At 28.6% G+C, this 16752-nt stretch overlaps 2 protein-coding genes across 5 annotated transcripts; both read left to right on the top strand.

The window, feature by feature from the left end:
- The first annotated feature begins 7500 nt into the window (after positions 1-7500).
- Positions 7501-10448, top strand: LOC122526694 (fatty acid synthase-like). Of its 4 annotated transcripts, none has more exons than XM_043650241.1 (6): positions 8068-8186; positions 8303-8463; positions 8551-8868; positions 8944-9543; positions 9607-9881; positions 9947-10253. In XM_043650241.1, exons 2-4 carry the CDS (start codon positions 8314-8316, stop codon positions 9073-9075), a joined length of 600 nt encoding a protein of 199 aa, XP_043506176.1. In that variant the 5' UTR covers positions 8068-8186; positions 8303-8313; the 3' UTR covers positions 9076-9543; positions 9607-9881; positions 9947-10253. The 4 variants fall into 4 exon arrangements, with proteins under 4 accessions (XP_043506179.1, XP_043506176.1, XP_043506177.1 ...); XM_043650242.1 differs by having other exon boundaries at positions 8068-8463; positions 8551-8617; positions 8702-8868; XM_043650244.1 differs by lacking the exons at positions 8068-8186; positions 8303-8463 and adding an exon at positions 7501-7532 and having other exon boundaries at positions 9947-10448.
- Positions 10449-12578: 2130 nt separating this feature from the next.
- LOC122513572 (cytochrome P450 4C1-like) lies at positions 12579-14814 on the top strand. The gene is made up of 6 exons (XM_043629982.1): positions 12579-12681; positions 13599-13705; positions 13784-13852; positions 13991-14165; positions 14264-14440; positions 14528-14814. Exons 1-6 carry the CDS (start codon positions 12579-12581, stop codon positions 14548-14550), a joined length of 654 nt encoding a protein of 217 aa, XP_043485917.1. The 3' UTR covers positions 14551-14814.
- Positions 14815-16752: the final 1938 nt, after the last annotated feature.

Genomic DNA, 16752 nt, shown 5'->3' with positions numbered 1-16752 from the left:
TTAATGCTCTAAGACCTGATTTAAAACTTAACTTTTAAATATTAAAGTTATAATATTAAGTTAAATTAAAAAAATAAAGTTAAGTTAAAATTAATGAAATAATATCTAATGAAATAGTTGATAATAATTTATATTTTAAAAATATTCTTTTTAATTTAAATTATGCCATAAATAAAATCTACTTATATTATTAAATTAATAATTTTCTTAATTAGAAGTTAAATGTAATTTTTATACTATATACATAATTTAATAATTACTAAATTTTAAAAAGATCAATAATAAATTAAGTATACACAATAATCAAACAATATCAACAAAATGTTAATATCAGATTGCTGATTCATACCCAAGTGATTATTACAAGAAAAATGTTTATTTATTCATCGGATTAAGCAAATAATTAAAATTATTATTCCAATTTAATAACATGAATTCCATGAAATCTTGTGATTAAAAAACAAAAATTAATGCAAAAATTTAATCAGCAATTGGAAAAGAAGTTTTAAATATTCATGAATTTGGTTATAGAGTGAAAATATTCCAAGAATAATGATTTGTATTAAAGTGAAAATTGAAATAAAAATGTTTATTATTTAATAATCTATGATGAGATCATGAATTTTAATCCCAAAAGAAATTAAGATAATTGAATTTAACAAAGGAATTCGGTGACAAGATCTGAACTATTGTAATATTTTGACTGTGTATAAAAATATGACAAAAGTGTGATCAAGAAATAATTTAAAAATTGTAAGGATAAAAAAAATTCAGAAATGAATAGGAAGCAGTATCTCGTATCTCGTGTGAATGACTATAATATAGCAAACAACAAAAGAAAAAAAAGAAAGAAAAAATTTAAGACGTATATAGAGAACAATCGCTATTGAAAGTGCGCATAAAGATATTTTTAAATAACAACGACGATTTTCTTGAAAGTAAAGGCTACAGGAAATGATCTTTCTTTTGTCGTGTTGAATAATATAAATTATAGTATGAAAAAGTATGTGTGCGTACTTATCGCGTACGTAGCCGAAAAAAAGAGCGCCATACACATCGATTGTTACCTGCGATGGAGCGGAGCATATATCGAAGAAAAGGAAGATTAAAGAAAAAGACGCAGAAAAGAAATGACAATAAACGATAAATGATGGACGATAAATAATAGACGATAATGAAAAACGATAGGGAAGTAAGAAAGTAGTTTAAGCAGAAAATCGGTTAGTATTTTATCACAATGTTAACATTGCATACAAGTAGTTTTAAAGTTTCTTCAACTCAATCGATGATATATCGAATTAAAAATAAATTTTCTTGTTACATTCCATGATAACGAATTCTCGTATATTCCCCTAACAAATGATTAGCGAAAGAGAAATTCATCGGTGATTAATAATTAGCGTAAAAATCAATCGGTTATTATAGCCATACATCGGTAGCTTTTCATCATTTATAAAGTTGCAAAGTATTTTATTATTTGAAAAGTCGCGTTTTAATTTGTAAGGAAAATATCATTTAAAATCAATTATATTACAGTCTTTTTATGATAATTTATAATATGAATGATAAGTATGTATTATTATATTTGAAATTTAGAGATTTAGATAACCAGCGCTACAAGTGTTTCTTCAACAAGTCAAAGAAACACTTTTAATTTTAGTCCAATTTTCATACTGATTCTGTCGTTATTTCTGGAGGGAATTTTTTTTTTTTTTAAAGAACACTTACAATACTTTATCTTCCTATTGTGAGGATAAGAGAAATTCGAGAGTGAACAATAAAGCAGTATTCCTGTCCCGAGGGAACGGAAAGAAATTTGAGACGTAGATATAGTCCAGTCTTCTATTTTTTTAGTCCAGTTTTCTATTTTTGCACTAACGATATAATTTATTAGGAAATCAACATTATTACGCGAGTAATAAAATTACCAATTATAAATAAAATAATATCCATAAATAACAAAAATTAATTTCTAACGTGCCGAAACGAGACATTTTTTAGGATGATATTTACAGGATGAATTTGTAATTTAAGTAATAAACTTCGTTTATTTGTGCGGGATGTAAAAAATTTATTGCTTTGAATTTTTTTGTAATAATTTTAATTTTTTTCTATATATAATTAAAAATTAGGAAATGTAAAAATAATTATATCTAACCTAAGGATAGAAAAACTTATAAAAAAAATAATTCCCCCGCGAAGAATCGAACGTTATAAACCAGCGCGAGAAGCGAAGACGTTATTACTTACGCTACGCACCACTTGGTAATTGTTCAATTTTTTCGTACAATTCTTAAGACTTCGAAGATGAATCAGAATGCATTACTGTTTTCTTATAACATAATAAAAATGAATTAAAATTATGTATAGACAAAAAATAAATTCCACGTTTTTAGAATATCCTTTCATATATCTTGAATTAATTTTATGTGTGGATACAAAATTCTTCTTTTTCAAATATGTATTTAGTTTGATACACTAATAATTTTTACGAGACATAAAGTCAGTAATTTAAAATTTTATAAAATACATAATTTAATAGGAAAAATATTTAAATTTTAAATTTCGTCTTAAAGAGAATACGTATTCAATTTGATATACAAATAAATTTTTGTGAGGCAAAGAATTTATATCAATTAATTATTCTAATTAATTTTATGGCGAGACAAAATTAATTCATTATTTTACTCTCAACTAAATATAATAGTTTCTGCTAAAATGAATTATTTTTTTTTTATTCAAGGTTCATTATTTTTGACAATAAATAAAGAAACGGCGTGCCATAAGCATCAAGATTCGATTTAAAAATGCCGCGCTTATACGCCGATATATAGATATACAAAACGCTCGACGCACGATGGCCAAAACGAAAATTCTCGCTACCAAAAGAAAAAATAGAAAGAGAGAAATATCGGTTTTCTTTCTCACTCGCACTCGTATACAAAACGCTCGACGCTCGATGGCCAAGACGTAAAATTCTTGCTACCGAAAGAAAAAATATAAAAGAGAAATATCAGAACGCTCAACAATCGATGGCCAAGGACAATAATACTCGTTGTCGCATGATAAATAAAAAGAGAGAAATATTGGTTTCTTCTCTCACTCTCACTTGCATTCAAGACCGAGAGTCCCGAAGATTGCCGAAGATCCTTCGTTTGTGTATTAGTGCACACGGACGCTCGCACGCACACTAGCCCGCTCGCGTGTAAAAGCCGACTGAGAGGCGGGACTTGCTTCCCCACTCTTACAATTATTTTTACTATCTTTTCTCTAATATTTCTCGCTTATTTTTGCAAATACGAAGATAATCATACAACATTTTTTATGCATTTTTTAATTCTCTTCAATTTTTGTTTGAAATTTTTTCGATTAAATGCCTAGATTCTAAGATAAGGCCATTTTTACCCTTTTTTTTACCCTTCTTTACCCTTCTTCTAAAAAACAGCACATTTTATTGCAAAAAAATTAGATAGAGATAGAGAGAGAGTATTGCACCATATACACATACGAGTATTGTACCACTCATATTGATACTGTATCATATTCATGAATATCACAACTTTTGTATATAACTGTGCCGTATTTTTCCATGCTTTGTAATTTAATTCCCAATTATATCAAATATCTTTATATTCACTCATTTTAAAGTACAGTAACTTTTGACTGAAAAAATCAATATCATAACTTTTACTTAAATTATTGTATGATACACCTTTCAAATACACACACGCATTACAAGATCCGATTATTATTACCAGATTTATGCTATCTTAAGAAAATCTGCTGGGAAAATGGGAATAAATTCTTCCCCAACTCAGTATAATACCCTGATGTATCTCGATAAATAAATATCGTAAAACGAACGAGATATTTTTTTTTCAGAAAAATCAATCATCGTAACTTTTAGTTTTTTATTAAAGTCCAGCATTCAAAACGTATCACTATTGTGTTTGATCGTTCGTGACAATTTTTTACAGTCAAGTAAAATTGTTGAATTCTTAGTGAATGCTAGTTTTGCATAATTATATCTGCATGATCTATCACTAAACGTGTTTGATTTAATAAATTCTAAAACAATTAATTGTTAAACTTCTACCGGAATATGTGTGTATTCAATGTGGAATATCAGAATAACTGATAATGCTCATATTAAATGTTTATTTTATAATTTTAATTATAAAATAGCAATATTAATGAAAAATCGATATATTTTCTTCCTTATTTTTATTAAGATCGCAAAAAACGTGGAACTTTAGTTTTTTTCCACGTGGCAAATGTGTAAAGAGTAGAAAAATTAAAATGATTTAAATAAATGTCCAGATCTAAAGCATATTTGTCTTTTTTATTTAAATAAATGAAAATTTTCTACAATAGACATTATTAAAATGTCTATTATATAATGTTTTATCTAAAAATTTCGTCGTTATCCCATAATCTGCATTGCATTTTTACCTCGTCATTTTTGACTTTTTTATACTTATTACTATAACTTAAAATCACCTAAGTAAATAAAAAATCAAAATCTATTAATTTCCTCATATTTTAGCGCAAATATTTGTGGAGAGAAATATTGTTTTACAGGCTTTAAGAATCAAATTTTTTCATACTTTATAGTAATCCGAAATTAGTATAATTAACATCTAACTCACATATATTCCATTTTCAATTCTTCATACCATAACTAATCCAAATGGTCAGTCTCCAAAGAAAATTTCTTCTTTTTTACAATGGAACGTAGACAATAGTCGGTTAAGTACTTAATTAAATACTGAATAGAATCTTTTATTTTTTACTAGGTACAAATTGTACTTGAATGAAAGTAACGAATTTTTGCATTAAAAAGAATAGCACGTTATGAGGAAATGTAAATGTGTTATAGAAATTGTTTTATTTTATTATTTCGGTTATCTGTAAATTCATAACTATTATAAGAGGATTACTGAATAAATATTAAATTATAATACGAAAATAAAATAAATGTTATGATAAGGTTTATATTTGTTATTTGTATATAAAAATATAATATTTTATTTTTTTTTTTATAATATTTTGTAATATTTTATATAATAAAAAATTTATATAATATAGTTTATAAATATATAATTAATATTTAAATTATTTTATTATTATATTTAATTTATATATTAATTAAATTAATATAATTATAAATTTATATATATAGTTTATATAATATTTTTTTATAATGTTTATTTATCTTTTTTTAGTAAATATAGAAAAAAGGAAAGGATATATATATATTTATTTAAAGATTTAATTTGATAGGATAAAATCATATGTTTCTATAATTATCCAAATAACTAATTAATAATCGTTGTATTTTATGTATTCTTTTAACGTCTTTTTTCTTAACAAAATTATCTCTTACAACGTCGTGCTTAGCTCTTTGTTATTCGTCGTACTTCTTAACAGAATCTTTCAGTTTCTCAAAACAATACCATATCAAGTGCTCGGCCTAGCGTTACATATACATCTTTAGGCGTCTCCTCACTTTATCGTCTTTCGTCAGTGCGAGTATATTTTTGGCTAACGATATAAATTTTATTAAGAAAAATTTATTAAGAAAAAAAAAAACTGGTGTGTGTACTTATGTACGGATGTAAGAAGTTATACTTCTTTTGCGTACCAAAACGAATATAGCATCAAAAACCTAAAAAATAACTTCAAAAAAATAAGTATAATCTTATTTATTTATACATGAGGAAGAAGAAGAGTTTAATTAAATTAAGAAATAAAATAAGAAATAAGAAATAAGAAATAAGAAATAAAAAAATTCATCAAATAATAAACTTTGAGATAAATTTTCTTCACTAGTTGCAATACATAAATATTGTTTTTCATCCCACATTAATGTCTGTTGATACGCAGTAAGACTCTCTTCTAAAGGAATGTGTTCGCTGACATCATTTTGTTCAACTTTGTCGTGAATTTGATTATCATTAAAAAATGAATCATCAATTTTAATATCGTACATTCTTTACAATGGAGAAGGTATTAAAATTTGTAGCTAAGCTTTAATTGCACACTTGTTAACAATGCCATCTAAGGAACTAGATCTGTGAATTTTCTTACGTTTAATATGTACATTTATACAATAATCGTCATCAATATTTCTTTGAAGAGATTTGACCATTGTATTAACTGAAACAGGCACGTTAATTACTTGACCATAAATGGCGTATTTACCATTCACATGTCTCAGACGTATGATCTGCATAAAAGAAATACGAGGCGAAATTAATCTTTCAGAAACTAAATCTAAAGGTGGTAGATGCTGAGGTACATCTGAATATTTAAAGCCGTTATGTGTTATATTAAAGGAATATTCTTCTTGTTTAAAACTTGTATGCATGTATTACAAAGTTTAGTATTTTTCATAGGTACATTAGGTATAAATTGTATTAGAATATCCTTATGTTCATTAGATAGCTCTTTTAAATCCTTTTTAAACCACAATCTGTTACATTCCAAGCATAAATGTCCAAATGAATTGCCCAAGAATTTTATTTTAAATTCCTTATGAGCTCGTTTAAATTGATGATAATTGCTATATGGTAAAGAAGGATCTAAATCCATATCAATTTGCTCGCCAGTGGAATGATTAATTACTAACTGGTCTGAAGAGTTAGAATAAATAGAGTGTACATCTGATTGAAGTTATTCCTGATCCATGATTGTGTCTTGGTTTAACGAATTGCGTTCTTCATCTGGTACATGTATAATCGAAGCGTCAGCTAAATATTGATTATTTCGTGCTCGAGATTGTGAACTTTGCTTCATATTTGTTGATGTAATGTTTTTTGATGTTATACGATGATGACACAGCATAGAAGAATTTTTCATATGCACATCAGCTCGCACAGTAATATAGTTGTGATAGTCATCTTTTGCAGTAGACAAATCTTGAAGAAGTAAATGTAAAAAGTAAAGACCAAATTCCTAAACGTACCAAAAGAAGTATAAGTTCAAAAATAATAATTAGCAGTAATATTAGTTATTGCTGTGAATTTTAAATTGTATAAATTTGTACCGGTAATCATAGGCTGAGCTAATGGTTCAGAAGTCACTAGTAAATTCGAAATCGATAGGGTACATGAAGTTCCATTCGCAGTGTTTGGGAATAAGCATTCCCAACGGATGGCGCCACCCGAAAGTTGTCGTGCGATGAAGACACGCCTCTTTCCACAGCGACTATTGAAGACTCGCCGTAACGCCGGCTTTTCCGGCAGCCATTACAATCGAAGTTCTCTTACGCGTACAACGTACGCACCGGAAAGAAATCTCAGTTTTGCTCAATGTAGATCTCATACTAGTTCTTTGACCACTCAAGTGATTAATACAATCTCTCAAAGCCTTGCTCGCGGGATTAATATAATCCAGAACGTCTCTTAATGGGTTATACTCAGTTAGGATTTTCAAAAAATCGATTTTTTTTTGCATTTTCGGAATGTACATATATTTAAGTATATTCTCTGAAAATTTCAAATCAATCCGACAAATATTCTTCACTTCATGTAAGCTGCAAGCAAAAATTTTTAACTATGTGTAAACGTCTCTTTGAAACTTTAAACGCGTTTTTCTCAAAACGGTATTTTCAAAGTCGGTGATCTCGATTTTGCAAAAACGGCTTAACCGATCGGTTTCAAATTTTTACACAATCTTCTTAGATATATTCCTCAGGTATTAAGTATAAGGAATAATTTTTAAAAAATTTATTACCATTTTTTTGTAACAATTTAGAGCAAAAATTTTAGTCAAAAACAACAACTTTTTTTCAAATAGACGCCATTTTGTCAAAAATCAAAATTTTTAAAATTCCTCTCGTTAATACCTGCAATAATCTATCCTTTAAAAGAATCCACCATATTTTTTAATTTCGGATAATCCAAACCGCCAAAATGGAGATCACCGCCAAACGTCTTTTTTTAGAGGACGTTCAGGAAATCATCTACAGGAGCAGTGCAGATTAATATTTTTACAGAATCGACGCGCTATTGTATTCTCAAAAGTTCACTCTATTTGAATTACCAACAATTTTTTTTGAGAAATAAAAACTGTTTCTAGAAAAAATTCATGAAAATACGTCTTTTTCGAGCCTCGCAACTACGTATAACCCCTTAAGCCGTCTTACGCTACTAAAAACCGACTTCTCACCTGTCTCACTTACGGTAACACGTGACAACCACCTGTTTTGTAACTGAAATATTAAAAATTAGACCACAGCAATTGTAAAGTGCTCGGCGTTCATCTCATTTTTTATTTTTTATTTTATTTCCTAAACAAGGTGAATCACTAATGAAAATACCAATCTTTGCCGAAGCAATAAAAAAATGTGATGTAGTTTTAAGACCGCGAGGTTACGATATTGTGCATATTATATGCGATAAAAATCCAACAATATACGTTAATATTATAAACTGCTTTCTGGGAATAGCAGCAATACAAGTAATAATATATCTGATGTTTCCCCTTCAGCGCAGTGTTTATTTTTTATTTTTTTTAAATAAATAATATCGAATAATTGTTACATAGATCGGTCTGGTGACTACTCTATATGCTCTTGGCGTGAAACCGAATTACATGATCGGGCATTCTGTTGGTGAGCTGGATTGCTCTTACGCAGATGGTTGCTTTACTGCTGAGGAAATGATTTTAAGCGCTCTTTCTTGTGGTTTGGCTTCAGTGGAAAGTGATTTGATACATGGAACGATGGCCGCAGTAGGTCTGGGTTACAAACAGTTGCGACATTTTTGTCCTGAAGACATTGATGTTGCTTGTCATAATGGACCCGACAGTTCTACCATAAGTGGACCTACCGAATCCATAAAAGCTTTTGTAAAAGAATTACAGGTAATGCTTAGAAGAGATTTTTTCATAAACATTTAAAATATTAAAATTTTGAAACTGTAATTATATTTTCTTTAGAGTAATGGAATATTTGCTAAAACCGTGCCGACTGGTAATATTGCTTTTCATAGTCGGTACATTTCTCCAGCTGGTCCAAAGTTGTTAGAATACTTAAAAAAAAGTAATCTCTCAACCAAAAACTCGCAGTAAACGTTGGATATGCACGTCTATTCCAAAAAATGAGTGGCATTTAATGAAAGCTCACTTTTCCTCACCGGAATATCATACGAATAATCTGCTTTCTCCTGTCGTATTCGAAGAAGTATTAACAATGTTACCACAAAACGCTATAACGATTGAAATTTCTCCCCATGGACTTCTACAGGCTTCTTCCTTAGAAAATATTTCTTAATAGAATTTTTTTAAATTAAATAACCTAATACTTTTAATTTATTGGGCAATTCTAAAAAAATCTTTGGACAGTGGTTGCATTAATTTATCATTAACAAAACGAGGCCATAAGGACAATGCAACTTTTATTTTATCCACATTAGAAAAGCTTTATAATCTTGGATTTCCAATTACGCCAGGAAAGCTCTATCAGAGAGTTCCTTATCCTGTTTCTAGAGAGACCCCATCTATTTCTCCTCTTGTTCGATGGGAACACAGTTCTGATTGGTAAGTACAAAATAGACTTTTCTCAAATGGATGGTATAAACTATTATTGTGTATGTTTGACAGGCACGTGGAAGGTGGTAAATTGCGGGAGACTCAACAAACTGAAGAACTGGTAGATTTGGAATCGGATAAATACAAGTTTTTACGAAATTTTAAAATTAACGGCAATGTTATCATTTCTTCAGCTGTCTATTTAAAGTTGGTTGTGAATATTTACTCGAATTTTATACCGAATAAGATTAATAATTCTTTTATACTCGAGAACATTATTATTCACAATAAATTACTAGAAGTACCTAGAAATGGCAAAATTCATTTAACTATTATGACATTTAAAGGTATAAATAGCAATCCTATAAATATAATATTTTAAAACAATATTTGAAACAATGTAAATTTTCAGGTTCGGGAAAATTTGAAGTAAAAACCAAAGATGAAATTATGATAGCTTCTGGAACTATTCGCTTAGCAGAAACAGAGAAGAAAGATATTCCAGAAATCATTTTACTAAAAGAAGAAACGGAAATTTTACACGAAGAAAATATTTACTCTAGTCTACTTTTACATGGTTACCAGTATGAAGAATCTTACAATATTATTAGCGGACTTTCTACATCGTGTTCCAATGGAACGCTTAAATGGAGCAGAGACTGGGGGTTATTACTAGAAGGATTAGTTCAAGTCCATATTATCAGCAGTAGGAATAAAAATATATTGGTACCGAGTAGGATACAAAAACTTGTTATCGACATGGAACAATTAACAGAAAAAATGGAAGGAAACAATGGTAAGCATTTGAAACCTAATATTAACTTACTCGTGGTTATTAAGATACAATATAGACCGAAAGTCCTAAAACTCTTCAAATTCTTTACCACATAAATAAAAATTGAAATAAATGTGTAGAATCTTAAGAGCATTTTTTAAAAATAAATAAATTTTAATTTTCTTTATTTATTAATAAAAAATAAAAAGTTAAAATTAATATTATTTATTAAATTATGCTTTGATAATACATTATTTACGACTGTTTCCTTAACAATAATAATCGGCAGCTAATTTTTAACGTTTATGTACTAACATTTACAATTAGGAAATATTACAATAGACAATTTGTTAAAACAAAAACGACTAGTATGCAAGAAGGCAATACGTATATTTTTTTCCAAACGACATAAAAATAGTTTTTTCATAAAATATGCTCGTACACCAGACTTGTTATATTATTAAAAAACATTTTTCTGATCACTTATTTAAATATCGTGTTTATAAATGTTTCAAAAAAAATAAAGTAATGTATCATAGTTTAACAAATTATATGAACTATACTGATTTTTTTTCGTAACCTTACCGATGAAGTTTGAAAAACGGGCAAACGTCATTGCTTGCCCCGGAAATGCAATGAGTGGAATCCAATTTAAAGAAATAATATTTAAAAACAGGAATTTGAAAATTGTCACGGATGAACTTCGATTTATCCAGAATATCAATAAAACAAAGATAGATATCGACGACGTATTAAACGCAGTACTAGGATTAATTTCACAAAATATTAGCATGAACAGTGAAGAAAAGATATTGTTAACGAATGAGTCAAAAAAGAATACTGAGAATATTTTGGATTTTCTCGAGAATACCATAAAAAGGACGAGGAAAAACTTCAACATAAAATTAATTGCTAGAGAGTTGCTTTATAAGACAATTCATGAGAATTTTATTTTAACGATCATAAATAACGCGCATTATACCGATGTAAGAAGACTTATTAGTACTCTCGATAAAGAATCATTTTTATTGACAATCATTGAAACGAAAGAGGAAGATAATGCGATTTCTGTATTGACAAGTGTGGGATTAAACGTCGTCCTGAAAATAAAAATTGCTCTCTGTCGTACAGCTCTTCTTTTACATAAATAAAGAAATTTAGGAAAAACTGTTGTCGTTAATAACCACGAAAACTGTTTAGATCGGTTAAAAATCTACCTACAAGACTCAAGATATGACAATGTTATATTTGTTGTTAAAACTATAAAATATATATATAATAGTTTCTTTGTCTCACGTTTGCCAAGCGTCCCACGATGGCCTTAGCGTTTTTTTATATTTCATACATAAACTATTTTCTTAAATAATTTTAGATAAGTATGCGGTTCTACACTTTTTATTCCATATACAAAAACTGTAACACATCCAAGAAAAAGACTCCACTACAGCATCAGATTTATGCATATAAATTTCATTTTCAATGGTTCACGATATAAAGATTTCTTTCAACTAACGTTTCCTCCGTAAAGAGTCTATGTGAATTATTATGCGAATATATAATGCAGCTGCAGTTACAAGGAAAAATCAATACCAAAATCTGTTAAAAAAGGTAAACATTATATAATTCTCCTAAAAAATAATTATTTATAGCATTATTAAATTTATTCTTTCTTCATAGGTTTTCAATTATTTTACTGGAAAAGAGAGTATATAACTTTCCACAACGATAAGAAAAAGCTGACAACACTGCAATCATGAAAGATTTTGGAAGACACCGTCTTCTTTTTACCACACTGCAAAGAAACCATGTGCATTTATTTTCTATTGAAAAAATTGAAGAAGGAATGCATCCTAGTTATTACAAATTTAAAAAATAAATAGGAAATATATTATATTGGAAGATTCTTTAATTCGCAGAGGTTTCATGTGAATTATTATACGTATAGAATGCATCTACAGTAACAAAAAATAATTTAAACAAGAATCTATTAATAGGTAAAAATAGAAATATTGTTTAAGAAAAAAGAGAAAGAAACAAATATTATATTAATGTTAAAAGTTATTTATTTAAAACATTGGAAAATTTATTTTTATTGCAATAACTTTCATTCTTTTTACAAGAAGAGATTGCATAATATTTATTTTATTACCGAGAATTGAAATGAGTATACCCACATCTCGGCGAATCCAGCTGATACCAACGGAGAATGTTGTTAGGCGTATAGGCTGCGAATGAAATTTTATGTACTCCATCAACTTTGAATTTACTAATGACTTCTGCACCATCGCCTCAGCCTGTGATTATTAGTACAAAAATTGTTATGAATTTAGCGGATAGCAACTATCATCAATTTGATACTTTCCATTATCAAAGTCAGTGGGCTTACTCCGATGAACTACTGATTGATTCAATTATACAAAAATCTCAAATTTTAATGTTGAGGAAAATTTAGTTATATGATTATGAGTCCTTTAATATACCAAATTGCAATTGTTTAATTCAATAGAAACGATTAAATGTTTGAGCTGGAGGTATTGCTATCTATCACAATGCGAATGATATAACTAACATTGTGACCACTACCATTGACATGACTGTGAGGGTTCTGTAACATTTCGACCAACGACGTTTCAACCGCGACTGTTAAACCGCGATATTTCAACTGACGACTTTTCAACCGGATGATAATTAATGTGATTATATTGTATTTTACCATTAAGATTTTCAGTATCAGTATGTACTATTGCAGGACAAAGTAGCGTTGAGTGATATGAAACACACCTCCATGTAATATTGTCTTTGTTTATAGTTTTCTTGTTATATAAATAACCTTTATTTCCATGCACAACATTTAATTCCATGGCATTACTTTCATGTAATGACAGATAGCTTTTTAGGTCGTGATTTCAGAACAATTCCGAATGCAAACTTGATGAATATATGTCAGAGTAATAAAATAAAAAGAATATTTTAATATTTATAATGTAATAGCAATTTTAGTCCATATTTGTTTTCTCTTATTGAATTTTAAACTTATTCAGACTCATGGATACTTCTTTTCTTTTTGCTAAAACAAAATCATATATTACTAATGTATATAACTTTCATTCGTCAAGATTATACGAGAAAAAAAAGAGTTAATGCAAAAAGATAAAATTACTCCATAATTGGTAGCGTCGGATGCAAGTAAGTATAACAGTTTAAAAACAAGTTCTATTGTTGATCCATTTAAGAATAGAAAACTTATATATCAATGCTAACTAATAAATTATATATTTTCTGAATAAAGGACAAAATACAAGTACATTTCTTGATTTGCTATTGAAATCATTTTATGAGACAGGAGTATATTCGGAACAAGATATTCGTGATGAAATTAATACATTGGTTTTTGCAGTAAGTTTTTTTAATATTAGATTAAATACAATTTTTTGAATCGAGTAAACGTGAAATATAATTAGTATTACTTTTCAGGGAAGCGACACAACAGCTGAAACACTTGCTTTTCTATTTTTAATGGTTGCTACATTTCCGGAAGTTCAAGTTCGTACAGATAGCATTTAAATACTACGTAATTAATCAAATATATCTTTTTACTAACCTTGTATTGTTTTCCTTATTTCTTTATTTCTTTATTTCTTTATATTTCTTATTTTCTTATTTCTTTATTTCTGATTGCAGCAACAAGTATACGAAGAGTTGTACCAAATGTACGGCTCAAGCGATCCCCGAAATATTCCTATAACACTTGAAGATATTAAAAAAATGAAGTATTTGGAGCGTGTTATCAAGGAGACATTATGTCTCTTTCCTCCTGCTTCTATCCTTGGTCGAGTTTTACAAAAAGATGTGAGAGGTATTCCTACATATACTACATGACTACATGTATATATTTTTTACCATTCGCATTATTTTTTTATGTACTAATTATATGTGTTTATTTATTTTATTTAGTGGACGAGAATGTGGTAATACCGAAAGATTGTTCTCTACTGCTTATTATATTTACACTTCATCGAAACGATAAATATTGGAAGGACCCTTTAACATTTAATCCTGATCGGTTTTTACCAGGCAATTACGATCCTAAATGTTTTTTACCATTCAGTGCTGGAAGAAGAGACTGCATAGGTAATACCACATTTTTATAAATTCTTGAATTCATATTCGAAACTGTTATTTTGCAAAATACATATATATTTAATATCACTTTTACAGGTCAGACATTAGCAATGATCTGATCGATATGAAGGGAATAGTTGCTACAATATTAAGAAAATTTGTTGTACAAATAGATAATCCAGTAATAGTTAAAGATATTGACCTAAAATACAATGTTACCCAGAAACCAGCGAAACCTATATTATTGAGATTTTACAAAAGATAATATCTGACATTTTTGTCAATATTCTGTTCCAAAGTGCGACAGAAATTTTTGCCGGCAGACACCTCTCGACGTAACACGGCTCAACTATCTAAAATAAGATATAAAAATTATAAACTGACGTCTACGTTGTCATAGGTTGAGCCTTGTTCGTAGCCCCTAGATAACGGCAACCTTGATAGCTGTCGACTAGGAGAGGCTAACGAAGTGAAAACTAAAAAATAAGAGCAAGCGAGTCGTCGAGTAGGCAAACATTGCGATGGCAACTTCGAACTTTGTTGTCAAAAATGGAAATCTCCTCGCCATAGAGGAAAAGATCGACACTCTTTCGCCAACTCTCTGATAGCTACGTTCAATAAAATCTTATATTGCTTTTATTTTATTTAATATATATTAGTAATATCTTTTTATTTTATTGCTTTACTTATTAACTTTATATTTCTTTATTTGTTAGAAGCGATATCATTTAGTGTTTTAATATTAGAGTATCTATCAATCTACTCTATATTCGACTTTTGTTCATAAAATTCTTTATTTTACTTTATAATTTTACTTTTTTATTGTATTGCATAGTATAGATTTAATTGCGTCTATTATGTCGTTATTATTATTATTAATTGTATGTATTTTAACTTACTATTCTTTAATATATCATTTCTTATTGAAGTTATATTTCTTTTAGTGCGTTTAGGAAAAAATGTTTAGATTGAATTTTTACAATCCGTATGAATCCCGACCAAAACAAACTTCCAAAAGTGATCAATGTCTTCCGGTTTTTACGATGCGCGGGCAAAGAGATTTCAAATTTACAGCATGAAATAATTTGATTTATCTCCCTTACATTTAGTGTGGACTGATATCTATATTCTGATATTTTTTTAATACTAAATAACGAGCGTGGAATGACAAGGATTTTCTTTAGGATTTCGTGTGGCACTCAACGTGTTAACGAATTATGTACGATCCATAAAGATTATAGAATCTTAGCGTATATTCGAAATACGCGTCTCAATTATTTTGTGAATATCGTAGAAAGAATATTCTTTCTTTGTGAGAATATTGAGAATATCGAAATGTTATCGCGCCTCCCCACTCTTCAAACCGTTGGTAAGCACGCCAGTCTGACCTGGGTCCAGTAACAAAGATACTCGTCCTATTCTTCCCCTGGTTTATTATAATTATTTCATATGGTGGTGATTGATATTAAAAAAACTGTGAATATCTTCAAAAATATCTGGAAAAACATTGATTATTTGATAATATTAGTAATAAAAGTCTTTTTTGAGGTTAACGAAGGTATGTTTCTTATTTATTAGTTTTAATTCGTTTTACTTCTCCTCTATATATCATAAAATTAAGTTGAAAATGTATAAACTGGATAACACACTGTGCGATTTTTTTTACGCCTTAACAATATAAAGCTGGATCATTTTTGAAAAGATGAGGTTGCATTTTATTTTATGTTATCTTTATTGTTTCTTTTAACTGCAAAAAACCTAAAAAAATAAATAATATCTGTTAGAAAAATTTTAAGGAAAATAAATGGATGTTATACGAGCGTATGTGCTACAAAAGATTAAGATAAATAAAAAAAATAATATTTAATCAAATGTGTCTCAAGCGAAAAGTAAACTCCCATTATTTCTTGATTATCGCAATCGACAATATCGAAAAGAAATTTTCAATTCCATCGGGCCTGCGCGGGGTAATAAATATATAAATTTGTGTGAAAGATGTTAGGATCTAAATATTCGCATTATTCCGAAAAAACTCTGAGAAAACACTGATGTATCGCAACCCTGACGCAAATTCGATGCAATCCTGAAAAAACGCTGATGTGCGATTAGATGTAAATTTTTCTAGCACATTCATTTATCATATCAATAAAATAGGAATTCTTCGTTCAATAGTTAGTAAATACAGACGTGCTTATCTACCGCTCCCGAAAATATAAGTATTTAGATAATATTTATTTAAACGTATTTACGTTGAGATACACAGTATAACGTAAGTTAGGTTGACATCGCAACTACAAGTGACCAGTGTTCTAACGAGGTAA

This window comes from Polistes fuscatus, unplaced genomic scaffold (genome assembly GCF_010416935.1).
Source record: "Polistes fuscatus isolate 324 unplaced genomic scaffold, CU_Pfus_HIC Scaffold12, whole genome shotgun sequence".
In the NCBI taxonomy this organism is placed as follows: domain Eukaryota; kingdom Metazoa; phylum Arthropoda; class Insecta; order Hymenoptera; family Vespidae; genus Polistes; species Polistes fuscatus.
Note: the sequence above shows the minus strand (reverse complement) of the source record. Positions and strands in the feature narration are given on the sequence as shown.